Source organism: Anomaloglossus baeobatrachus, chromosome 12, assembly GCF_048569485.1.
Source record: "Anomaloglossus baeobatrachus isolate aAnoBae1 chromosome 12, aAnoBae1.hap1, whole genome shotgun sequence".
NCBI lineage: Eukaryota > Metazoa > Chordata > Amphibia > Anura > Aromobatidae > Anomaloglossus > Anomaloglossus baeobatrachus.
This window is the reverse complement of record NC_134364.1, coordinates 67,581,065-67,608,337: the sequence shown is the minus strand read 5'-3', so window position 1 is coordinate 67,608,337 and position 27,273 is coordinate 67,581,065. Positions and strand designations below refer to the sequence as shown.

At 46.4% G+C, this 27,273-nt stretch overlaps 2 protein-coding genes across 2 annotated transcripts in view; one reads left to right on the top strand and one right to left on the bottom strand.

The window, feature by feature from the left end:
* NEMF (nuclear export mediator factor) overlaps positions 1-2,366 on the top strand; it is a 73,248-nt gene extending 70,882 nt beyond the window's left edge. The window contains exon 33 of the mRNA XM_075330151.1: positions 1,221-2,366. Coding sequence (XP_075186266.1) covers positions 1,221-1,298 — 78 coding nt within the window. The 3' untranslated portion in view covers positions 1,299-2,366. The remainder of the gene's footprint in view (positions 1-1,220) is intronic.
* KLHDC2 (kelch domain containing 2) lies at positions 2,358-21,848 on the bottom strand. The gene is made up of 13 exons (XM_075330153.1): positions 21,613-21,848; positions 19,828-19,910; positions 11,965-12,082; positions 11,584-11,699; positions 11,034-11,112; positions 9,097-9,180; positions 8,917-8,997; positions 8,769-8,827; positions 7,591-7,700; positions 6,078-6,150; positions 3,713-3,800; positions 3,036-3,088; positions 2,358-2,748 (listed from the first exon to the last, which is right to left on the bottom strand). Exons 1-13 carry the CDS (start codon positions 21,784-21,786, stop codon positions 2,625-2,627), a joined length of 1,242 nt encoding a protein of 413 aa, XP_075186268.1. The 5' UTR covers positions 21,787-21,848; the 3' UTR covers positions 2,358-2,624.
* Between the last annotated feature and the right edge of the window lie 5,425 nt (positions 21,849-27,273).

The window sequence follows — 27,273 nt, the reverse complement described above, 5'->3', positions numbered from 1 at the left end:
CACGTCTCTTCGGAGAGTGTCTGAACTAGCAGCGCTGTCATCCAAAGCTCCTTTCCTGGTGTTCCACCAGGACAAGGTAGTGCTGCGCCCCATTCAGGAGTTTCTCCCTAAGGTGGTATCCTCTTTTCACCTTAATCAGGATATCTCCTTGCCTTCCTTTTATCCGCATGCAGTTCATCGGTATGAAAAGGATCTACATTTGTTGGATCTAGTGAGAGCACTCAGAATCTACATTTCCCGCACGGCGCCCCTGCGCCGCTCGGATGCACTCTTTGTCCTTGTCGCTGGTAAGCGCAAAGGGTCGCAGGCTTCAAAAGCCACCCTGGCTCGATGGATCAAAGAACCAATTCTTGAAGCCTACCGTTCTGCTGGGCTTCCGGTTCCATCAGGGCTGAAGGCCCATTCTGCCAGAGCCGTGGGTGCGTCCTGGGCATTACGACACCAGGCTACGGCTCAACAGGTGTGCCAGGCAGCTACCTGGTCGAGTCTGCACACTTTCACCAAACATTATCAGGTGCATACCTATGCTTCGGCGGACGCCAGCCTAGGTAGAAGAGTCCTGCAGGCGGCAGTTGCCTCCCCGTAGGGGAGGGCTGTCTTTGCAGCTCTAACATGAGGTATTTCTCTACCCACCCAGGGACAGCTTTTGGACGTCCCAATCGTCTGGGTCTCCCAATGGAGCGCCGAAGAAGAAGGGAATTTTGTTACTTACCGTAAATTCCTTTTCTTCTAGCTCCTATTGGGAGACCCAGCACCCGCCCTGTTGTCCTTCGGGATTTTTGGTTGTTTTTCGGGTACACATGTTGTTCATGTTGAACGGTTTTCAGTTCTCCGACGTTACTTCGGAGTGAATTTGTTTAAACCAGTTATTGGCTTTCCTCCTTCTTGCTTTTGCACTAAAACTGGTGAGCCAGTGATCCCACTGGGGGTGTATAGCCAGAAGGGGAGGGGCCTTACACTTTTTAGTGTAATGCTTTGTGTGGCCTCCGGAGGCAGTGCTATACACCCAATCGTCTGGGTCTCCCAATAGGAGCTTGAAGAAAAGGAATTTACGGTAAGTAACAAAATTCCCTTCTTTTCTGTAATCAAAGTAAATTTGTGCATGATCACGTTTGCAAAGCGCTATATAAGTGAATAAAATAAATAGCCCTTGTCTGTAGACGCCGTATAATGATCATAGCCCGCTTTTTTTTGTTTTTTAATCACTTTGTTTTCGGCAGGACACAGACCTATCAAGAAACATGCCAGGGAAAGTGAAAGTGTCCGCACCGAATCTGCTACATGCAAAGAAGAAATAATCTTTTCTACATTTCATGTATGTAAATATGGAGCTTTAGAAAATTTGCACATATTAATTTTTGGTGGAAAATGTGACATTTAGAGGGGTCAGATTTTCACTTTACATGATTTTCCACATTTCCCTGATGATCCAAGTAACTTAGCAAACTCTGAAAACATGGCTTGTTGTGGAATCAGGGGTTAAAACTAGAGCTGGTGCAAAACAATACGCACAACCCGGGCCATCGGCGACAGCAATAATTTGCCACTGTAGGATGAGCGGTGAGAAGTGCCCTTACCTGGTGACATATTCGGCCATATTCGGTCTTTAGATTAGCCGGCCTTGTGTGGTGTCATGCCAGGCTGACAAATCAAGAGCCGAGAATGTCTGGTACGAGGTGGTGCGGCTACAGCTTACTGCCATGGGCTCGGGTGATGCAAGTACTTTTGCATAAACATCTTCTGACACAATAATAACTTGCTTTATATAGTTTGTATATGGATTAGAGATGGTATCAATAGTACTGGGTGATGAATTATTCGGGATCTGCGTTATAGTTGTAAACCCTCTACAGACACTGACACTACATCAAACAAGTTATTACTGCTATAACCCCTTTTAAAGGGGTTGTCAGCAAATGTTCCAAATTAGAAAAAGTACTCATTCCTTTATTCTCTACCCATGATCACTGTAAAGGTCACTTCTAAGTACAGCAAGTAATTGCTGATGTGATTGATTAGCTGCAGTGGTCACATACCAGTGCAGCAGATCATTCCTGGCAGCGTTTAACCAGATCAGCAGAAGTTAATGTTTTCGGCTGCGCCTCTCCTGGTCTGGGCATTCTCACATCTATAGCTGCTGAATTTGGACCTCGCTGGCTGTGAATGTCAGGATAGAGATGAGAAAATCCCACCCCACTATAGTCACATTAATCTCCCCTCGATCCGCTTGCCGGGGTGAAAGAAATTTTGTTCAAAAAGTATGGTAATAAATGTAATTACAATGTAATTATTTCTGTGGTTTTAATGTTGGAAACCTACTGCTCACGTTAATTTGTTATGAAATAAAAGCGATGACATTTTAACTACATGGTATTTTTTATTTTCATTGAACAGAGGTGGCTCGTTTAATTTGAGTCCAAAATTAAAGGGGGCAAATTGTGCATTATAGGAACGAGGAGGGAATGGCGCCCCCTTAAGGCTGCAGGAAATGAAGCAAAATAATCGCTCCCACATAATGAACAAGAATGTGAATTCATCACAAATATTAAACATATTTACACTAAAAACAGGAGAAAAAAAAATATTAAAAACATTGTCACTTAAACAGCAGGGCCGGTTGCGATTCAGGACCCATACGTGTTCACACTTGCAAACCTTTGATGAACGTAGTGAAGCAAGTGCTTAGGGAGACAATCCAGAGAGCCGGACAGCATGTCTTTAAGAGAAATCACAGTCTCTAAGGAAAGTCTGAGGAAGGAATAAAGGAAAATAGATTACTCCTAGAAAGCAGAGCATGAACCATTAAGCCCAGAAAGACTGCGCATCTCCTGCGCTAAAATAGCAACCTCCTATCTGCCTATGAGGCTTTTAGTTCAGGATGGGGGAGGGGGGGGGGGGGGTTTAAAAGAAACTATTTTGCACGATCCCCATTAATGACAGCAGAACTTGTGCACACTATTCCCGTATGTTTTTGTGGCACTTACCCCATCCATGCCCAGATCAGACAGGATGGTGATGGCTGCACAGGGACTTACCTAAGGAGAGACCTTGGCTGTACAGAGAATACTAACACTTCATTACTATGAGCCTGGAGGAGGGAACAAATATGGATAAGATGAGCCGGGAAACACATAACATATTGCAGAAGAACATAAGTCCAATCACTATTTCTTTCATACAGTCATTTTTAATAGTGATAAAGCCTAAACCCATATGAAGCTATATTATGGGGTGTCTGCTAATGAAGTATTTACAACTGCTGTGCTGAATTCACATAAGAAATTAACAGAAAAGGAACTAGCCATCACCAATGCACGGTGACCCAGGTAACACACATGTACAAAACCCTGTAAAAGACACATTTCACCAAATGTCATCATCATCCGCTAACAAAGCTTAAATGGATAGATCTATCCATTGGGATAGATGAGACCCGCTCAATCCCAATCTCTATACATGTGTAACTGGAGCTGTAGTGAACCTTTTTGGCCACTAGTGGTCGCACATGCTCATTACCGCTACAGTCACTGGGGACTTTAGGATCCAGGTTTTGAAAAACAATGGGGGTCCCGATCGAATAATAGGTGATATTTTGTTTATGAGTAAACCATGACTGTTTATAAACAAATTCTCTAACTTTGAAGAAAAGAAAAAAAAAATCTAAGAAAGCTAAAGTCTCCTCCAAATCTGAGAATAAAGAAGGAATAGTTACCGCTTTGTGATGGGCGAGTAGATTGTTGGCACATCCTCCGAAGACAAATATCTCGCCCTCTTTACTGGCACATGCTGTATGCCACAACCTGCAAATATCACACAGTACATGACCATCTCGGACAGCTATGGCACATCCTAGATGTACCACACCCGCGCCTAGCAATCTACTTTCCACCTTCTGATTATACCACTATTGTGTCCAAATTGATTGATCTTTTTTTAATCAAGAATTTTTTAGTAAAGGGGTTATCCGGGCAATTTTGCTTATTTTTTGTTATTTCACTATTGGGCTACATTGGGGCAGGTAAGTAGATAGCAACTACCTACATGCCCTGCTGTCAGCCCCTCTCCCCGACTCAGAGCTGTCATGTAACCGCTCCTGCCGTGATTTTGCTGCTTCCTGTCATAAGTCAATAGGGGCTGGACCTTGTTGACTGGCATCACAGCCAACGTCATGTTGCCGCACTGCCCCTCATCTTCCCTTCCCCCTCCCCACACTCCGTATCTACCCCGCTTCCTGTGCGCTGCTATGTGTGCCCTGTATGTGCCCGGGTCCTGGACAAACAGGGCTGCCCTCTCTGTCTAGGACACAGTCAGCGCTGTTTGCCACAGCTCATTGTGATGTATGGGTCCCCCCCCCTCCCCCGGGCGCTGTCTCTCTCCTCACACTGATAAATGCAGCCAGGAGCAGAGAGCAGGGACATCACCTGACACCAGTGAACAACAGCATTGAGCGCTGCATCACCTAGCTGTAAACATGCTGCACTCATCACAGCACAGAGAAGAAGATAAAGCATGGGTGAGAGGGGGGGGCAGAGAACAGAGTGCATGGGTGAGAGAGCAAGCTGAGGGAGGGGGGGGGGGGAAGCAGAGAAGACAGTGCACAGGTGAGAGAGCGGGGGGAGGATTATATATAACTAGGTGTGTGTGTGTGTGTGTGTGTGTGTATGTATGTATATATGTGTATGTATATATGTGTATGTATATATGTGTAATGTGTATGTATATATATATATATGTCCATATATATCCTATAGACTCACATTGGGGGCTATATAATATAGTCTACATAGTCTTCATTTATCTATCAGGTGCTGGGGCAGAATACAGACAGGGAATGTGTGTGCAGTGGGCGGGGCTGGACAAAGGCTGAGTTTCGGCATAGGAAAATGTCATGTTTGGTTGAGCTGCAGGTAAACAAAGGGATAATTCAAGAGGAACAAAAGTTAGCAAATAAAATAATGTAGGCGTGTTTTATATAACAATATAGCACAGATTAGCTTAAAAAAATTTGGCGTTTATTTCGGACAAGTCCTTTAAAAACAGTTTAGAAAAAGAAAAAAAACAAAACCCTGTTTTCATACGATTTCTTGTTATTTGCCAATCATCAGACGATATTAATGGGAAAATAAAGCAACAATGTGCCAGTTTTCACTTATTTTTATGTCCACAACAGGACCACTAACATACTTTAAACCCCATCTGTAAGAATAGTCTGGGAAATCCTCACTGGAGCAAAGTCCCAGTTAAGCACCTCATCTTCTGGGCCAAACTCTTCACCATTTCCCCATGGCCACGCTACCCTTAGCAGTGCTCTGGCGGTTTCTACAGTTTGCACATTATGCTCCACAAGACCTCGAGGCTAGTGCTTAGCCCATCTATTGCTATAAACGTTAAACTTAAGTCAGTTTACATTACGCAACAATCTGCTGTAGATTCTACAACCTACATTAAGTCCGGCTCTAACCCGGCCGCTTCCTCTTCATCTGCCCTCCTGGTGCGAGTCTTGTTTTTCTGCCATCCAGCATATCTTTCCAGCCTGCTGTACCAAAAGCCTGGCTCCCCCCTGACCTGAGGCTTTGAGACCCACATCACCAGGTGATCCATTCACTTCTGTGTGAGGGTCCCGGGCAGGATGGTCTTGCAGAGAATTATCTAGCAACCTATCAGCACCACCTTCCAAATCCAGGTGCTGTCCACTATGGTGTCATAAGCCCCAATGAACAGGATTGTAACAAAATTTTAAAAGGGACTCTCCCTGATTATCCTTGATGCAGATTACACACTTGCTTATTTTGGCCAAAACATCAATTGACACTTCATGAAAATGTTTGCTATATGCAGAAAGGCCATGTATTTGTTAGGGAAATTAGGGCGGTGGTCCTTGTGGGGTGCACCTAAGTAGTTCTGCACAGCCTGCGTGATCTATTAGTACCATTGTGAGCATTAAGGTTGTAAGCTGACGTGGTGTACTACACGTATCAGTGTGACTAGCACCCAAGTTAAGTAATAGAGGTCCTACATAAAAAGTAACACACTCTTCTATACCACTATAAATGCACGCTGCTTGTCGCTCTTCTCACCTTGGTTTACCAGCATGGCTGCTCTGGAAGGGAATCCATTCGTTTGTTTTAATACTAAAAATCCACGTGTCACCTAAACAAAAAAAATAGAATTACCAGATTACATTTCAGGATGTCAAACAGCAAGGTCTTAAATTACATAAATCTCCTAAGAGACACTAATATAAAAATAAAACTTAACATTTAATATCTCGATTTAAAAAGTGAACAGGGTCACTAAAGAACGTGACATACTAAACACAAAACAGAAAAATACATCTGGTATTTGATTACAGCCCCACACACATCATCATAAAGGTGTATTAGCACACCATCCCATCCAATACCTAATGTTAGGCCATTCAAGAATCAAAACCAATGTATATGACACATTAAATTGTCCATACAAGCACCATGGACATAGAAACCCAAAGTTTGACCCCTATTGGACTATTCTAGGAACTACCCTCCTCACTCAGGGGTTCCCTAAATAGAAGGGAAACAGGTCTCACCAACAGTAAGCGGGCTATATTTATGCAGCAAACCTGAAACCCGATTTTCCAATATAGAGTATCCTTGGTTTGTTAATGCATTTCAGGTGAAAGAACTTCCATCAATATAAACATATAACTTCCGACGCGTTTCATTAATATTCCTCAGGGAAGTCAGTAATCCAAATAGAAGGGTTATACCACCATCATAAGGGCAGGCATCCCCGGTGGAACCCCAGTGCTGGACCAAGAAACAAGTTCTATAAGTCCTGGTGCTAGGCCATATCAATTGCCCATTCATGAACGCACACAAAACACGTCCTCCACATGTATTCAATTAAAAAATGTGGCGCGCAGATTACATTTCAGACATTTAATATAGATCAGATTCAAGGCGACCTACAGAAACCTCTTTACTGGTGAGGGCATTAAGGTCCTATGGCCAAAGCAAGAGTGGTCTTGTATAGATGATGTGCAAATACTTTAAAGGGTGACAGTGTAAATATATGGTGCGGGTTCCTGGGATGGAAACTCGCTCTATTGTGTCACAGGTTTGTCGTTCCCAGTGCGGAACTGGGACTCCGAGAAGACATAGAAGGCTTATAACGTCTTTATGCTGAATAGTTGCAACTTCACTTGCTCCAGGATGGCATGATGGCCCGGTCTTACCAGACCCAAATCCACTTGGCCAGAGTCTATACGTGTTATAGATCAGAAAAGCCAAAAACAAGGTGCAACAGTCCAGATCGGTTCAGTGCCCCTGCGCTCCTTTGATTCTGCACAAAGCTGCAGGTCTTACAGCATCAAAGAGGACACAGTTGGGGGCAACGACTCAATAACGCCACTGGGCTCGAACTATCATTCAAGCAGGAGCACAAAGCCTCCTGCAAGTAAGAAGCCCAGAGGCAGTGGAGAGGTGCGCTCCTGAAGAACAAAAGGCGTGAATAACCCTTTACGCTGTTAAATACTTTAAACTTAGGATCGACTGAAATGATCTGTTCAGCAGCGCTGTGCCGGGCGCATTTGAATCATCAAAGCCTTACTCAGAGGTTGTTTGTCAGTGGTAAATCCACCGAAAAGAAACAGGGTGTCTTGGGACGTTTGTGTTAATGAATGCCAGGATCTCCCCACCGGTGTGACCCCTTGAGGAATTCTGCAATTAAAGAATGAAAAGCGTTAGACTGACTAAATGAAACAGAATTGTTATTATAGTGTCATTTATTCCATGATGCTTTACATGTGAAAAGGGGCATACATAGACAAGTACAACAATCATGAATAATACAAGGCACAGACAGCTACAGGAGGAGAGAGAACCCTGCCTGCGAGGGCTCACAATCTACAAGGGATGGGTGAGAGTACAGTTGGTTGTGCAGTGGTAACGTGGACTGAGGGTTACTGCAGGTTGTAGGCTTGTGCAATGGGAAGCCAGTGAAGAGATTGGCAGAGAGGAGAGGCCAGGGAATACCAGGGAGGGGACAGGCTGAGCAACAGAGTTTAGGATAGTTAATAAGGTTGTGAGAGTGTTAGAAAGGAGGCCAGATAGCAGGAGGTTGCAGTAATCAAGATAGAAGATGATGAGGGCATGCACTAGTATTTTTTGAAGATTCTTGGTCAAGGGATGTATGGATCTGCAAAATATTTTTGAGTTTGAGTCAGCAGGAGGTGGGAAGGGCTTGGATGTGTGGCTTGAAGGAGAGAACAGAGTTCAGGGTTACTCCGAGGCAGCGAGCATGTGGGACTGGGGAGAGCGAGCAGCAATTGACTTCAGGTCAGGTGGAGTGGTAGAATGAGGTGGGGAAAGATGATGAATTCTGTTTTGTCCATGTTCAGCTTTAGAAATAGAGCAGAAAAGAAGGAAGAGATAACAGACCTTGAGGGATTTTGGCTACTAAGTTATGTCCATTGTGAGAATATGGATGGGAAAGTGAAACCTTGCAGGCACCTGACAATGGAGGCTTCCAATAACACTGTGAAATCAGACTTTTTCAGCACACAAACAAAAAGTGATTGTGTGCGGTGGAGCTATTCATCTCAAGTGACACAGTGACCATTGTAATCACACCAATAGATATGACTAACGTGTCACATATTACATGCCACTATTTGGCTAGCAGAAGGGTTGAGCTATTCCTATACCATGCTGTCATTAGAAGCAGCAGCATATCCGCTAGGTCTCTGGTGGTGCAAGAAAAAGCCCAATATATGCAGAATCACTTACACTTCATGCCATTCCCAGGTATCAAAATTTAGATAATAAAGGTCATTCATTCTGGAGTCCTAGAAAATAAAGCAAAAAGATTTATAGGAAACTCTTCTGATGTTATAATAGCCGTGCAAGATACCCAGCTATAAAGAGTGGCACTCACCCTGTATCTACCACCAAACACATACCCTCTATTCCCAACAGTGGCGCAGGCATGGGCGGCTCGAGGAGAGGGCCTTTTACCCTGTAGAGAAGATTGGCGATTGTACTAGTTTTTTTTTTTTTTGCTTGGTTCAGAGTGTTAATTCCTCCAATAGAACTTGTGGACATATGTAATTATTACCGTGGTCACGATGCGATGCCAGGTGAAGCTGTCTAGATGAAGAGCATGGACGTGATTGTTCCAACCTCTTGGATGTCCTATATTCTGCACATTAAGAAAAAAAAAAAACCCTTAATGTAGCAATCTATCACTGATCCCATAATTAGGATGGTTTTATATACTAACATACATTAACATCTCAAAGAGTCAGAACACAGTAAGGCTAGGTGCACACTATAGTTGTGGCCGCCGCCAGGCTCAGGGAAGGGGGGAGAATAAGCCTGATAGTGTCCACTGTTCAGCATAGAATGCAAACATTTTTTTTTACCAAGACCACCTATATAGGAAAGCGCAGTCTGCTGCGTTTCCCTAAACAGTTAAATGGTGTGCAGGCACATACCAAACCAAAAGAGGCCAAAAGACCGCACTGGTGAATGGTGGCTGGTCAGGAAACCTCACGATATATACGTTCAGCTAAGTTCATAGACACAGTGTGCACCTAGGCATCCATAACTAGAGTGCGATGGGTAGGACACCCATAGACCTCACATTGATGGACTATTCTAACCCATCAATGTAATACCCCCTTAAACCACAATGACATTAGGGTAATAGAGGCCTCTGATGAGTGCGCGGTTATCCAGGTACTCTACTCCACATGGATCACTGACGCAGTATAATCATCTGCTGACTTTACCCTGGAGACAAAAAAACATTTTAGGACTCTTTTTATACTCTGCAATATAGAACAATTCATGTAGAGTCCTGTAACTTACTGATAACCGTGCACGCATCGGATCCTGTATTACCCTAAAGTTGTTACATGACCAAAGTTAATCCAATAAGTGAAACAGCCGTTATCCCAGAAGACGACACCACCGGGAACATGGAACTGCACCCTTCCGAAATATTATAACCCTTCCAACAACATCACCAGTTCCCCATCACAGAGATATGTACACGTGTGAACAGCCCCCCTGCTTTTCCTCCACACGTCCGTGTTTCCGATACATGTGACATCCATTTTCACACATACTGGAGAGAGAGGAACACGTAGACCCATTAAATTCAATGAGTTTGTGCACACGTCCGTGTTTTAACGTCCATGTGGAGCACGTGTCCGTATGCTCCACACGACGTCATGTCAGTTTTTCCACGGCAGCACTGATGTCACACAGACCACACACATTGTGATCCGTGTGACACGTATCGGAGAAAACACGTGTCTTTGAAATAAAATTACCTCCTATACTCACCTGTCTCCAGTGCTGCTGACTTTGGCGCTGCTGTCACTTGCTTCCAGGCCCACTCATTATGCTCATGAATATTCACTGCACCAGGAAGCAGCAGCAGCGCCGAAGACAGGTAAGTATAGAAGTTCATGCTGTCTGTATGCTATCCAGATGTCACACGGCTTGCACATGGACAACACACACCACGGACCGTGAAACACGTGTGTTTTACGCAGACATGTGAAAGAGGCCTAAGGGCTCGTGCGCACATTGCATGCATTTACGCTGGGTATTGCACTGCAGTGTAAATGCATGCGTCCTGCTTCCCCTGCACAATCTATGTAGATTGTGCATGATACGTGCGCGCGTTGCTTTTCTGAACGCAGCGATTTGGATGCCAAAATTTTGACCCAAATCCGTGCGTACAAAAAAGCAGCATGTCAATTAATTTGTTCACGTTGGATGCTACTCCCACTCTGTCTATGGTGGGGGCAGCATCCCGAGCGCATGAATTCAGCATTTATTCTGCTGAAACATTGCATCCATTACGCAGTGTTTCTGCAGTGATTTGAAGCGCACATGAGCTGTCATATCGCTGCAGAATATTGAGCATGTACGTGCAAACATAGCCTTACAGTCAATCTGATTTCCACAGAACAGGAGGTCAACCACTTCTTCCAATCAGAAGCTACAATGGGAATCAATATTCAATACTGATATACATACTCCAAAGGAGGTTTCATCATACTCAAATGTGCCGATTGAATTGTCTTCATAATAACCATATCCTCCAAAGTAGATGAGCCTGTAAGAAAAATAAGAGCCATGACGGCTGTAGCCTCAGATAGCACAAGGCCTGATCCTGGCACACATGCATTTAAAAACCGATCCGGATTCTCGCTCCATGATCAAGCAGAGTCTACGAGGATCTGTATAAAACAGACAAACTGTGTACATTTAAGCTTCATCTGTTTTTAAATTGATTCATTGCTAAGAGTTAATGGATAGGAAATGTTCAGACAGGTTATACCCACTTCAGTGAAATAAAAAAACATATGAGAAAATAAATAAATAAATGGATGCAACTAGGATGACACCTGAAAGAATGGAGGGGAAATCAGCCAATTTCTCTTGGATGGTAACACTCACACAAACGGGTGAATACCGCCAAAGACTGAAAGACTAAAAACCTCCGTAATAGGTCTTGTGCGGAGAATACGAAACCATGTGAACAATGAGAGGTGACATCCAAAATGTAAGCAATGCAGACACTCACTTGTATTGATAACCCCACACTCCGAGTTTATCCTTCGGGGATGGCGGAGGTCCTTTACACTCAACCATTTCCCAATAAAGATCACCGTCTTTAGAGTTCAGATTTAACATGAATAGCTGCAAAGTAAAAAAAAAAAAATATATATAATATAATATAATATAATATAATATAATATAATATAATATAATATAATATAATATAATATAATATAATATAATATAATATAATATAAATATATATATATATATATATATATATATATATATATATATATATATATATATATATATATACTGTATATGGAAAATATAAAGTTTATATCTTGTGTGAGGATAATTATCCCTACAATGCTCCTGCTCCCCCTCCATGTCAAACACTCACCATATTGGTGTTCCCATGGGCATGATGCCCTCCGAACAGGTACAACACACCGTCCACACATATGGCACAGCTGCCGGACATGGACGGAGGGACGATTCCTTTGGTTTTCCTTCTTTGCCTGAAACATTAGGGCAGGTTATAGAGGAACTATAGTTAATATATTCAATTCCGTACAAAAAAAAAGAAGGGAATTTTGTTTACTTACCGTAAATTCCTTTTCTTCTAGCTCCAATTGGGAGACCCAGACAGTGGGTGTATAGCTACTGCCTCTGGAGGCCGCACAAAGAACTACACTTAAAAGTGTAAGGCCCCTCCCCTTCTGGCTATACACCCTCCCGTAGGAGTACGGATTCCTCAGTTTTAGTACCAAAGCAAGAAGGAGGAAAGCCAATAACAGTTTCAAAAACAAATTCAATCCGATAACAAGATCGGAGAACTTAAGAAACAACATGAACAACATGTGCACCCGAAAAAACGAAACCCTAAGAACAAATAGGGCGGGTGCTGGGTCTCCCAATTGGAGCTAGAAGAAAAGGAATTTACGGTAAGTAAACAAAATTCCCTTCTTCTTTTTCGCTCCTAATTGGGAGACCCAGACAGTGGGACGTCCAAAAGCAGTCCCTGGGTGGGTAAAAAGATACCACATGAACGGGCTGTCAGACAGCCCTTTCCTACAGGTGGGCCACCGCCGCCTGAAGGACCTGTCTACCTAGGCTGGCATCTGCCGAAGCGTAGGTATGCACTTGATAGTGTTTGGTAAACGTGTGCAGACTCGACCAGGTAGCCGCCTGGCACACCTGCTGAGCCGTAGCCTGATGCCGCAATGCCCAGGACGCACCAACGGCTCTGGTAGAATGGGCCTTCAGTCCAGATGGAATCGGAAGCCCAGCAGAACGGTATGTGTGAAGAATTGGTTCCTTGATCCACCGCGCCAGGGTGGATCTGGAAGCTTGCGATCCCTTATGCTGACCAGCGACTAGGACAAAGAGCGCATCAGAACGGCGTAGAGACGCCGTGCGAGAAATGTAAATCCTGAGTGCTCTCACCAGGTCCAACAGATGTAAACCTTTTTCAAATTGGTGAACTGGATGCGGACACAAAGATGGCAAAGTGATATCCTGATTGAGATGAAAGGAAGAAACCACCTTGGGAGAAAACTCTGGAATTGGACGCAGTACTACCTTGTCTTGGTGAAACACCAGGAAGGGAGATTTGCAAGATAACGCCGCTAGCTCGGACACTCTTCGAAGAGACGTGACCGCCACAAGAAAAACTACCTTTTGTGAAAGCCGAGAAAGGGAAACCTCTTTCAAAGGCTCGAAAGGCGGCTTCTGGAGAGCAATGAGAACCTTGTTCAGATCCCAGGGTTCCAATGGCCGTCTGTAAGGAGGAACGATATGACAAACTCCTTGGAGAAACGTGCGTACTTTAGAAAGCCGTGCCAAGCGCTTCTGAAAGAATACGGATAGCGCGGAGACTTGACCCTTAAGAGAGCTAAGCGACAAACCTTTTTCCAACCCAGACTGCAGGAAGGAAAGAAAAATTGGCAATGCAAATGGCCAGGGAGAAAACCCTTGAGCCAAGCACCAAGCTAAGAATATCTTCCACGTCCTGTGATAGATCTTAGCTGAGGATGGTTTTCTAGCCTGTCTCATTGTGGCAACAACTTCATGAGATAAACCGGAGGCCGCTAGGATCCAGGACTCAATGGCCACACAGTCAGGTTCAGGGCCGCAGAATTCAGATGGAAAAACGGCCCTTGAGACAGCAAATCTGGACGGTCTGGTAGTGCCCATGGTTGGCCTACCGTGAGATGCCACAGATCCGGGTACCACGACCTTCTTGGCCAGTCTGGAGCGACGAGTATGGCTCGATGGCAGTCGGACCTGATTTTCCGGAGAACTCTGGGTAACAATGCTAGAGGTGGGAACACATAGGGGAGTCGGAATTGCGACCAATCCTGAACCAAGGCGTCTGCCGCCAGCGCTCGGTGATCGTGAGACCGTGCCATGAAAACTGGGACCTTGTTGTTGTGCCGTGACGCCATCAGATCGACGTCTGGCGTCCCCCAGCGGCAACAGATCTGCTGAAACACGTCCGGGTGAAGGGACCATTCTCCTGCGTCCATGCCCTGGCGACTGAGAAAGTCTGCTTCCCAGTTTTCCACGCCTGGGATGTGAACTGCGGATATGGTGGACGCTTTGCTTTCCACCCACGTCAAAATCCGCCGGACTTCCTGAAAGGCTTGGCGACTGCGTGTTCCCCCTTGGTGGTTGATGTACGCCACCGCCGTGGAATTGTCCGACTGAATCCGAATCTGCTTGCCTTCCAGCCATTGTTGGAAGGCTCGCAGAGCAAGATAGATTGCTCTGATTTCCAGAACATTGATCTGCAGGGTGGACTCTTCCTGAGTCCACGTCCCCTGAGCCCTGTGGTGGAGAAACACCGCTCCCCACCCTGATAGGCTCGCATCCGTCGTGACCACTGCCCAGGACGGGGGAAGGAACGACTTTCCCTGTGACAATGAGGTGGGGAGAAGCCACCAACGCAGAGAGTCCTTGGCAGTCTGAGAGAGGGAGACAGTCCTGTCGAGGGACGTCGATTTCCCATCCCATTGGCGTAGAATGTCCCATTGTAGAGGGCGCAGATGAAACTGCGCGAACGGGACCGCCTCCATTACTGCTACCATCTTTCCTAGGAAATGCATGAGGCGCCTCAGTGAGTGCGACTGGCTCTGAAGGAGAGATTGCACTCCTGTCCTTAGCGAACACTGCTTGTCCAGTGGAAGCTTCACTATCGCTGAGAGAGTATGAAACTCCATGCCAAGATAAGTCAGAGATTGGGTCGGGATGAGATGCGACTTTGGAAAGTTGATAATCCACCCGAAACTCTGGAGAGTGTCTAGTGCCACCTTCAGACTGTGTTGGCATGCCTCTTGAGAGGGTGCCTTTATAAGCAGGTCGTCTAGATACGGGATGACCGAGTGACCCTGCGAGTGCAGAACAGCTACTACTGCTGCCATGACCTTGGTGAAGACCCGGGGGGCTGTTGCCAGACCGAAAGGTAACGCTACGAACTGCAGGTGTTCGTCGTGTATGACGAAGCGTAGGAAACGCTGATGCTCTGGCGCAATCGGCACGTGGAGATACGCATCTTTGATATCTATTGATGCTAGAAAATCTCCTTGAGACATTGAGGCTATGACGGAGCGTAGGGATTCCATCCGGAACCTCCTGACTTTTACGTGTCTGTTGAGCAACTTTAGATCCAGGACGGGCCGATACGATCCGTCCTTTTTTGGGACTACAAACAGATTGGAGTAAAAACCGTGACCTTGTTCCTGAAGAGGGACGGAGGTCACCACTCCTTCCGCCTTTAGAGCGGCCACCGCCTGCAACAGAGCATCGGCTCGGTCTGGTGGTGGAGAAGTTGTGAAGAAACGAGTTGGCGGACGAGAACTGAACTCTATCCTGTACCCGTGAGACAGAATATCCCTCACCCAACGGTCTTTGACGCGTGACAGCCAAATGTCGCCAAAGTGGGAAAGCCTCCCACCGACCGAGGGTGTGGGAATCGGAGACTGCAAGTCAGGAGGACGCCGTCTTGGCAACGGTTCCTCCGGCTGTCCTTTTTGGGCGTGACTGAGACCTCCAAGAATCTGAGCGTCTCTGGTCTTTTTGAGTCTTTTTTTGACGAATTGGGATCTACCCGGTCCTCGAAAGGACCGATAACCAGACTGACCCTTCCTCTGTTGGGGTTTGTTTTGTCTGTGTTGCGGTAAGGATGAGTCCTTACCCTTGGAGTGTTTGATGATTTCATCCAAACGCTCTCCAAACAATCGGTCACGAGAAAAAGGCAAATTGGTTAAGCACTTCTTGGAATGAGAATCTGCCTTCCAATGTCTCAACCACAGGGCCCTACGCAAAACAACGGAGTTGGCTGACGCCACTGCCGTGTGGCTTGTAGCGTCAAGAACAGCATTAATCGCGTACGACGCGAATGCCGACATTTGCGAGGTCAATGGTGCTACCTGCGGGGCAAATGCACGTGTGACTGAGTCGACTTGCACAAGCCCGGCTGAGATAGCTTGGAGTGCCCATACGGCAGCAAAAGATGGCGCTAACGACGCTCCAATCGCTTCATAGATGGATTTCAGCCAGAGCTCCATCTGCCTGTCAGTGGCATCTTTAAGTGCCGCTCCATCTTCAACTGCAACCAAGGATCTAGCTGCAAGCCTGGAAATTGGAGGATCCACTTTTGGACACTGGGTCCAACCCTTGACCACCTCAGGGGGAAAAGGATAGCGTGTATCTTTAAGCCGTTTAGAAAAACGCCTTTCCGGATAAGCGTGGGGTTTCTGGATTGCGTCTCTAAAGTCAGCGTGGTCCAGAAAAGTGCTTAATGTACGCTTAGGATATCTGAAATGGATTTTCTCGTGCTGCGAAGCTGACTCCTCTACAGGAGGAGCTGGTGGGGAAATATTTAACATCTTATTGATGGACGCTATAAGATCATTAACTATGGCGTCACCATCTGGTGTATCTAGATTGAGAGCGGTCCCAGGATCAGAATCCTGATCAGTGACGTCCGCCTCATCACCCATAGATTCATCTCGCTGGGATCCTGACCATTGAGATGAATGTGAAGGCCCCTCATAGCGAGCCCGCTTAGGTTGCCTGGGGCCATCGTCCGAGTCAGAGTCTTCACCCTGAGGTGTATGTGCCCGTCCCGGAGCTTGGAGGTAATTCAGCTGAGGGGGACCAGGGGGCAATGATTGCACAGTGTCCGTGGCCTGAAGTACAGGCCTAGCTCGCAATGCGTCAAGAATTTGTGACATAGTGAGAGACATTCTGTCAGCAAAAGCTGTAAACTCAGTCCCTGTCACCTGGACAGCATTCACAGGTGGTACACCCTGGGTCACGTCCAGCAGAGGTCCCGACTGTGCAAGCGCCGCAGGGGCCGAGCACTGCACACAATGGGGGTCAGTGGAGCCTGCCGGTAGAAAAGTCCCACATGCGGTACAGGAAGCATATAATGTCTGTGCCTTGGCACCCTTGCGTTTTGCGGACGACATGCTGTTGGCTCTCTGCAATGTGAGAGAGTCTATAGCCAAAGGGCGACCAGCGCTATGCAGTACAAAGTATTTGCAGGAACAAAATACTAAGATTACTACTGGCACAAGAGGGGGTGAGCCCAAAGGGCTGCTTACCGCCCGCTGAATAGCGGGTAAGAGGCGCAGAATTCCTTGTCTGGGTCTCCCCGGCTCCCCTCTGCAGCTCAGCGTGTCAGCAGGAATGGCTGCCGGCGTCTGTGGAGAGGGGCGGTCCGTGGGAGTTCCCAAACAAAAGTGCGGGAAACAGTGTCTCCTCTGTGCCTATTGTGAGGGCTGGAGTATGTAAAAACGACTCCAGCCCTCAGCGCTGATGCACTGACCAGCGTCCCGCCCCTCTCCTGACTGGCAGGTCCGGGGGCGGGAACGAACGGAAATAGGCCGCAAAAGCCGGGGACTCGAGTTATCAGCGCGGCCGCCGTAAAAGCGCGGCCCGCGCTGAAGTCCCCGGCGCACCACAAGTGCCAGCCGCGCCGCAGTCCCAGCGGCCGGCGCGACCTTTTCCCAAAAGTGTGCCTGCTTCAGCGAAGCTGAATGAGGCCATGGCACAAGCGCCGCAGCGCTGATGTCCCCGGCGCACTACAACACCCAGCATGCTGCGGTGTGAGCGCCAAATGCACGGGGACACAGAGTACCTTGAGGAAGCAGGGCCATGTCCCTGATGTACTCCGCTCCATCCAGCATCTTCTCCAGGGGCTGTAGATGGAGCACGGTCTCAGTGCCTGGAGACCAGTAAATCCCACTTCACCCAGAGCCCTGTAAAAAGGGATGGGGAAGGAATCAGCATGTGGGCTCCAGCCGCCGTACCCGCAATGGGTACCTCAACCTTACAAACACCTCCGACATACAGTGGGGTGAGAAGGGAGCATGCTGGGAGCCCTGTATGGGCCCTCTTGTCTTCCATCCGACATAGTCAGCAGCTGCTGCTGACTAAAAACAATGGAGCTATGCGTGCGTGTCTGACCTCCTTCGCACAAAGCTAAAACTGAGGAATCCGTACTCCTACGGGAGGGTGTATAGCCAGAAGGGGAGGGGCCTTACACTTTTAAGTGTAGTTCTTTGTGCGGCCTCCAGAGGCAGTAGCTATACACCCACTGTCTGGGTCTCCCAATTAGGAGCGAAAAAGAAAATAAAAATGCAGAAATAAAGTATAACTCTGGCTTCATTTTCTGGAACAATTGGTGGGTGAGTTAACAAAAAAAAAAAAAAAATCCTTAAACTTACAAATTTTACAAAACGTTTTAGGAATTTTTTTTCTGTTAACTAACTTTTTGGATTCCTCCCATATTGTTAGCTAACAATTGGTGGGTGCCAACACTTTTGGCCATGACTGTAAATGGTTAAACGCAGCTATTGGGGCAATCTGTCCAACACCCACCCTCTGTTCCTGAGCTATTATGCACACCTGCCCCCAGTCCATGACATAATGGCAGATTATGGAACTGCAAGATGTTAAAGGGGTTGTTCAGACAGGGCGCTATCTGTTCTGTAGCTGACACCTGAACTCGGCAGGTATGTGAGGGCTTAACAGCAAAGGCATCAATCGCCTCCAATGTGGAAGTAACTGCTAGGCTGGAATCACACTTGTGAGTGTAAAATCGGTCCGATTCTCATGCCAGAAAGTCGGACGATTTCTTCTCACATTTCATCAGTGTGCTGTCAGTATTTACCCTCAGCAACTGCTATTCATGTACTGTTATGTACAGGAGCATTTACAGTGTTCTCTGCTACTTGCTAGAAATCTATTGAGAAAAACGCATGTCACTAGGATGGTGTATGTGCAGTCCGTGTGACATTGTTTTTTCCACACACCCATAAACTTGCACTGAAGAGACTCGCGTGAGAAACTCACCAAAACGCAGCATGCTGCGATTTTATTTCTCAGTCTGATTTGGACTGGAAAAAAAAAAAAATATAACAGATGGGAGCTGCCTCATTGATTAACATTGGTCCAAGTGCAATGTGAGATTTTCTCGCATTGCACTTGTGCGAGTTAATCGCAAATGTGACTCCAGCCTTAGGGCTTGTGCATGCTGAAATTTCTGCAGCGATTTGTCAGCACATGTGCGCTTTAAATCGCTGCAGAAACACTGCATAATGGATGCAGTGTTTCAGCAGAATACATGGCGATTTCATGCGCTTGGGATCCTGCCTCTCCCATAGACAGAGTGGGAGTTGCATCCAAAGCGCACGAAAGAAGTGACATGTTGCATTTTTTTTAAACGCACAGATTTGCATAAAAATTTCAGCATCCAAATCGCTGCGTTCAAAAAAGCATCGTGCGCAGGGATTATGCACAATCTTCATAGATTGTGCAGGGGATGCAGGACGCATGCATTTACGCTGCAGTGCTAGACGCAGCGTAAATGTATGCAATATGCACCCATGTGCACATGCCCTTATATAATTTACAGGGGGGGGTTTAGTCACACTGCTATAGGCACCCCGTACACATTAGATAAGTCATTCTTAGCCGCCCGAAACAGATAATGTTGGGGGAGAGGAGAATCTGTCTTGTTGCGTTTCAACAGCCGACACTTTTGCTCAACAAGATGATTAGCCGATCCCCAGAGGAGTCTGACAGCGGCGCTTCCATAGAGTATAGGAGAAAAGACCATCAGTCAAACTGTTATTTGACTGACCACTAATGTATATGACCAGCTTAATGGTCATGAGACAGAGATACTAAGCCACAAAATAATAGAAGACAACTGGCAAAATCAATTTCATTCCAGGTCCTAATTTATACTCACCAGGTTACCCCATTGAGCATGTCATAGATCCAGATTTCATCCCGCGGCAGGTAGAAATCATAAAATCCTCGAACAGGAGCATTCTGTACAAAAAAAAAGTAAAAAATTAATTATGGATAAATATATAAATACAACGGAGGGCAACAAGACCAAACAAATCAATTTTGGAACAAATCAAGGATTACCAACCAAAGGCAAAGACCCAGGTACGGGGGGATTGGTGGAAGGAGACCGGGGCGCAGGGAGGGTAGACCAGGGTACAGGGAGGGGTTACTCTGGGGAACTCTTTTCTGGCTGCCATTTTGAATAGTTTGCAGCAATTGAATACCCCAAAAATCCGACTTACTAAATTAGAATGAAGTTATTTATCTCTCAGCAAAATCACACAGAGCTCCCGTGGTCAGACACTCCTGTAGTGCCCCTGAGACCATTAGGGTGCTACAAGGTTCTGCATCCCCACCAGGATGCAGGACCTACCCCCTTAGGGACCCAGAACCCCAGTGCCGATGCCTAACAACAACCCAGGTAATCCCAGTTTTCCCCAACAATCCCCCATACAATGGTACTTAGCTAGGGTGGGACCATGGATGGCCGCCTAGAGGTGGAGCCACTCCACTAGCTGACCAGGTGGGAGGGGCAGACTGTGGCGAGTAGTCGGGACACAGGAAGTCAGCAGACAGAATGTGTGTGACTAGCCAAAGTGTCAGACAGTGGAAATGTGAAGGTGTGACTGAGCAACGTCCTGACTCGGGTTGATGGTGACCTGGTACCCAGGAGAGGTGGTTGCTGGTGGAGTACTCCCAAAATTACGTACCGACGGGATACAGAACCCTAGGTCAGGAAAGAGCTTCAAGCTGACCTGTTAACACCTGCACAGCAAGGGACCATCAAGGACCTTGTTGACCCTAAAGAATCCGAAGGCTCAGTAGCAAAGGGAGAACAGGGGACAGCACGAGACTCAGGTTCACGCTACCGTCAGGCGGACAGAGGTGGACAAACAACAAACCGGGGACCCCCAGTGTTCCATACCACGGGGACCCACTTACCAGAGACAGGTGCAGGGGAAGAAGGTACCAGAGAACTAGACTGGCACTGGGATGAAGCGGACTTGAAGGTGAAACCAGCCGGCCTCGGGCAACCAGTTACCACCCGAAAAGTGAGTAAACCAGTTACACTGAATAACTGTCTGGACTCCTCCTTCCGACGCCCACCACACCATACACCCGCTGGGGCTTTACCCTACGTGTTGAGGGACTACCACACTAGCTGCTATACCATCAGCCCCAGTGGAGACATTCTGCAGCGGTGGCCCCTTATATCTAGCCGCAACACTGCAAGTAGCGTCACGTATAACTTTATTCACAGATCCCCTGTAAATATCCCCATTACAAAAAGGACCCAGGGCACGGAACCAGGTAACAGCCACAATCGAGACATTCCCAGGACGTACATGACCCGGAACACAGTACCCCATATCCCTAGGTGCTACACCCCCACAGCTCAAAAAGTAATTATCCACTGTATATGTGTATCCTCATTAATAGGTGGCCTATAGTAAGCCAAGATATGAGTGGAGCGGCCCACACCGGCCAGGACTGGAGTACTTCTAGTAGTCACAGACAGGCCTCCTTTATAGATAGCAGCTGCCCGTTGCAACCAATCAGATCGCTCCTCTCATTTTTCAACTACGCTTTAAAAGATGAAAGCATGAATCTGATTGGTTGCTATGGACAACAGCTCCAGCTCTCGCCTGTACGCCAGTAACCCGGGGTCTGCAGCGCTCACCTTGTATCCTCCCCACACAAACATTCGGATTCCGTCGGTAACAGCCACGTGCCCGCTCCGCTCTGCCGGCAAACTGTCGTCCGCGCCGGCCCCCGCCTCCTCCATCTCTTCATCGTCCTCGTCGACCTCATCTTCCACTACTTCAGCAGGGGCATCTTCATTGGCGTCCGCCATCCCCAAAACTCGTCACACCTTCTCGTCGCGTCTGTTATGCGTTGAGGTCGCATGTGAAAACCCGCAGTGGGCGCCATCTTTAGTAAAGGCAAAGGAGTGAAACCTGTAGAGCCCCCTGGTGGTGGCCGCTGGTACTGCTGTGAGGGACCTCTAGCCTCCCAGCTCACACAGAGCACACTTGAGGTGTTTGTTTTCATTAGGTTTTATTATTTAAAAAAAAAAAAAATAATAATAATCCCAATATGTAGTTGGTGTATTGATAATAATATTAACAAATAACTACAATTAAAAATGTAGTATAGTTCAGACTCTATGTCTTTTACCTCATGTGCAGGGCGTTGCAGGACCTTAGGTTTCCAGGGTTATGACCATGAGCAACTAGCTGTGACTATATTAGTGGTCGTAACTATGGATTCCTAAATGAAAAGCAATGCCACAGGCAAAAAAAAAAAGTTAGCTCACCGCACTCCACAGCGGGGACGTCACGAATGATTCATGTGCAAAGTCCAATAAAAAAAGAAAAAGGATCCAGCATCCCACGTTATAAAATCCACAAAGATATATTCCCAAAAATTAAAGAACATGACCAAAAAATTGAGAAAAATTGCCGGCACTTCCTAATCTTATAGTCTGAACTGGGGCAAACTGAACATGACATACAATATCCAAAATAGCAGTTGCATTCAAGTAAAGGGAAGGAGAGAGAAAAAGAATGTAGATGGTGAACATTAGAATATAAATACACATTACTGCCAAGAAAACATGATTTTATTATTTTTTTTTTTAAATATGAGTTACTTAGCAAATAAAGGTGGCCAAATGTACTTGTGCCCAGACACCACGTCAAGGTGTAACTCTCATCTGGGTCCTACTCCAATTCTTATCCTCTCTTGTCCAAACTGACCTTTTATATGGGCTAGAATAGAACCTGCAATTTTTTTTTTCATGTTTTCTTGGCAGTAATGTGTACTCATATTCCAATGTTCACCATCTACATTCTTGTTTTCTCTCCTTCCCTTTACTTGAGTGCAATTGCTATTTTGGATAAAAAAAAAAAGCCATGGTAAAAGAACAGAGATATATCTCAGGGCAGGGCAGGGCAGACATGTTTCGGACCATGGAGTCCTTAAAGGGAACCTGTCACCAGATTTGGTGACTGACTATAAGCTGCGGCCGCCACCACCAGTGGTCTCTTATATACAGCATTCTAACATACCGCCCAGGCTGCTGTGTAGAACGTAAAAATCACTTTATAATATTTACCTAAACTGTCGCTGCAGTGGAGTTGGGTCATATGGGAGTTTTCATTCTCCGATGCCGGCGCCTCCTCTTTCGGCCATCGTCGTCCTCCTTCTGAAGCCTGTGTGCACGACGCATCCTACGTCATACACACTCGCCGGTCCTGCGCAGGCGCACTACAATACTTTGATCTGCTCTGCTCAGGGCAGATTAAAGTGCGCCTGCGCAGAACCTCAATGCCGGCGAGTGTGGATGACGCAGGACGCGTCATGCACCCAGGCTTCAGAAGAAGGAGGACAAACATGGCCGAAAGAGGAGGTGCCGGCACCGGAGAACGGAGACACCCATATGACCCAACTCCACCGCAGCGACCGTTTAGTTAAGTATTAGCCATATTTACGTTCTACACAGCGGCCTGAGTTCTTATATACAACATGTCAGAATGCTGTGTATAAGAGCCCACAGGTGGTGGTCAAAGCTTACAGGCCCCAAAACTTGACAGGTTCCCTTTAATCATTGCATAATGATGTCATGTTCTTACATTTTTTTGGAATAAACTTTTGTGGATTTTAAAACATGGGATGCTGGATCCTTTATTTATGGACACCTAAGGTTCAGCAGTGCCCTACACATGAGGTAGGAGTCATACGCATACAGTACATACAAACACATGTGTATATTGTGTATATATGTATACATACGTGTGTGTATATATTATATATATATATATATATATATATATATAATTATATGCACAATACTCGGAACTCCCACTGTATATTGCAGTTGAGTTTCTTAGATCCGCCGGAGATCAGTGCATTGTGGCCACAATACTGGGGAAATTTATTAAGACTTATGTGCTGGTGTAGAGTACAATTTTTTTTTTTTTTGTGATGTTTTCTTTTTGTTGTTGCTCTAGCGATCTCTCCACTTTGTGGTTGGGAAAGTGGGCGCCGCAATAGATCATCAAACAGCTGAAAAAAGATGAACCAATCACCCGTCATGACGCTCTTTGATAAATTTGGCATAACCCAAAAGCAAAACTCATTTTGTAAATTTCCCTCATGAAATATACACCAGCAAAAAACTAACATGTGCCCTACGTGTGACCATCAAGAAACGTTAACCTTATCCACAGTCAACACTGCTGCCCGGGTGATCCACTTACCTCCAATGAATTTGGATCAAAATAAAAATTAACGTCCTCCATGATAATCTGGGAATCTCTTACACTGGAGGGTAAGGCCATGTGCACACGTTCAGTATTTGGTGCGTTTTTTACCTAAGTATTTGTAAGACAAAACCAGGAGTGAAACAATAAGAGGAAAAGCGTAAAGGTGGTGTCACACACAGCGACGACGACAACAACGTCGTTGCTACGTCACCATTTTCTGTGACGTTGCAGCAACGTCCCGTCGCTGTCGCTGTGTGGGACATCCAGCAACGACCTGGCCCCTGCTGTGAGGTCGTTGCTCGTTGCTAAATGTCCTGCTTCATTTTTTCGTCGTCGCTCTCCCGCTGTGAAGCACACATCGCTGTGTGTGACAGTGAGAGAGCGACGAAATGAAGCGAGCAGGGAGCAAGAGCCGTCATCTGGCAGCTGCGGAAAGCTGTAACCACTGTAAACATCGGGTAACCAAGGGAAGACCTTTCCCTGGTTACCCGATATTTACCTTCGTTACCAGCCTCCGCCGCTCTCGCTGCCAGTGCCTCGCTGCCAGTGCTGGCTCCTGCTCTGTGCACATGTAGCTGCAGTACACATCTGGTTAATTAACCGTATGTGTACTGTAGCTAGGAGAGCAAGGGGCCAGCGCTAAGCAGTGTGCGCGGCTCCCCGCTCTCTGCACTGTGACATGTAGCTGCAGTACACATCGGGTTAATTAACCCGATGTGTACTGTAGCTAGGAGAGCAAGGAGCCAGCGCTAAGCAGTGTGCGCGGCTCCCTGCTCTCTGCACATGTAGCGACGTTATGATCGCTGCTGCGTCGCTGTGTTCGACAGCTAAGCAGCGATCATAACAGCGGCTTACAAGGTCGCTGTTACGTCACAGAAAATGGTGACGTAACAGCGATGTCGTTGTCGCTATGTGTGAACCCAGCTTAAGGCTAGGTTCACATTTCCGTTGTTTTGCATCAGTCACATGCGTTGCTTGACGCTTGTGACTGATGTGTTGTACAACGGATGACAATAATTGGAATTAGAAAGCGGATTCAGTTGTAAAACGAGAGAGAGCAGAAAAAAAACTGTGGAAATAAAAGCGCAGATCGGGTATTACCCCAATAATGCGGGGTGAGGAGAGGGGAGTAATATACTCACCAGATGCAGTTGACCGTCACAACTACTTTACTTGCGTATATAACTTTGATCAAGGCTGCAGCCACCCAAATGGCAGATAACAGAGAGGAGTAGAGAGGGGTGATTAATGCCGCGCCAAATGATCACTGTTCAATGTCAGATTAACATGTCTTTATTGTTGGCATAGGTCAACAATAAAGACACGTTAATCTGACATTGAACAGTGATCATTTGACGCGGCATTAATCACCCCTCTCTACTCCTCTCTGTTAAAACGAGAGAGAGAGAGAGAGAGAGAATGATCAGTTGATCGTTCACAATAGCCGGCCGCCAGCTTTTAAGAGCGATCAGCTGATCTCTCGGCGGCCGGCTATTGTGAACGATCAGGTGATAGCTCTCATTAGCCGGCCGCCGGGTGATCAGCTGATCGCTCTCAAAAGCCGGCCGCCGGGTGATCAGCTGATTGCTCACAGAAGCCGGCCGATCAGCTGATCGTTCGGCCACCGAGAGAGAGCATGCGAAGCAAAATCATAAGGATTCTGCTGCTCAAAAAACGTTACTCTCTGCGTTCCTGCCACCCGACAGTCAGTCGTTCCACGACTGATCAGTCGGGCGGAGGGTGCAACGCACGGGCATCAGTCACAATCCGCCGCTCATATAAGTCTATGGGAAACAATGGAATCCGCCAAACGGATTACGTTGTTTATCAGAGCGGCGGATTGTGACTGATGCAAAACAATGGAAATGTGAACCTAGCCTAATAGAAACAGATTTTTCACTCACTGTTTTGGCTACAAATACTGAGGTAAAAAAACTCACTAAATGCTCAATGTTTTAGAGGAGAGGTAGGAGAAAGGGAAGAAGAAGTGGAAGGCGTTATAAAAGGAGAAGAGTAGATTATAGTGTAAGGTTGTGACCATAAGTAGAGGGGTCATAGCTGTGCGGACCCCAGCAGCAGCTACATTGCCATATATGTGGCAAACTGGGATCCACTGGATATTGTGACACTTTTCCATCATAGCCCGTTATAAAATAAGATGGTCACACAAGGCATGTCTGTGGAATTCCTCACTGAGAATACCCAAAATCACAAATCTTAAGAGTTTAAACTGCTGCAAAACCAAACATGCTTTTGTTTTTTTACAGTAGAAAATCTCCGCTAGAAAAAAAGAAAAAAAAAAAAAAGTGTGAACATGTCCTTAGGCTATGTGCCCACTGGACAACGTACCCGCGTTTTTTTCCCCAGGTCTGTCCGCAGGTTTACCGCAGCTGCTGCCCGGAATCCGCAGATATCCATAGCTGCGATATTCGTGCATTTTTGTTGCAGTAAACCTGCGGAACAAGTGCGGAAATACCTGCGGACGTCCTGCCCTCTATCTCCATAGGGGAAAGGCGGGACATCCGCAAAAATTTCCGCATGAATAATTGACAAGCAGTTACGTGCGGCTGCAGGAAATCCGCAGCATTTTCCGCAGCCGCACATATCGCAGCATTGATACAGCACTCCCCAAATCCCATTGGATAACATGGGGAGTGTTTGTACTTGCGCAAACGTGCGGATTTATCTGGAAAATCCAGCCTTATAGGTCAGGAATCTTGAGCAGGGAGTCTAAAGACAGAGAATGCTGCTTCTTTTTCCCATGTCTGGATATGAGCTAACGGCTGCTGATATTTATCCCCAATCTGCTTGTGCCGCGACGGTTTGTGGCTGAACCGTGGCTTTTCAAAGAACAAATAAACTTCAGATCTTCTCGGACTCTCTGGTGCGTTGGATTTGTTTCCTCAGATTGCATTTGTAATGTGGTGGAAAGTCGAGTCAATAAGTAGAAAGGACAGGAGACGATCCACAAGGTAGAAGTATATCAGCCAACATACAGCACCAGTCATGGGGAGGGGGATTGCACAAATGGCATGCCTTCAATGTTTAAAATATTTTATTAATTATTATGCAAT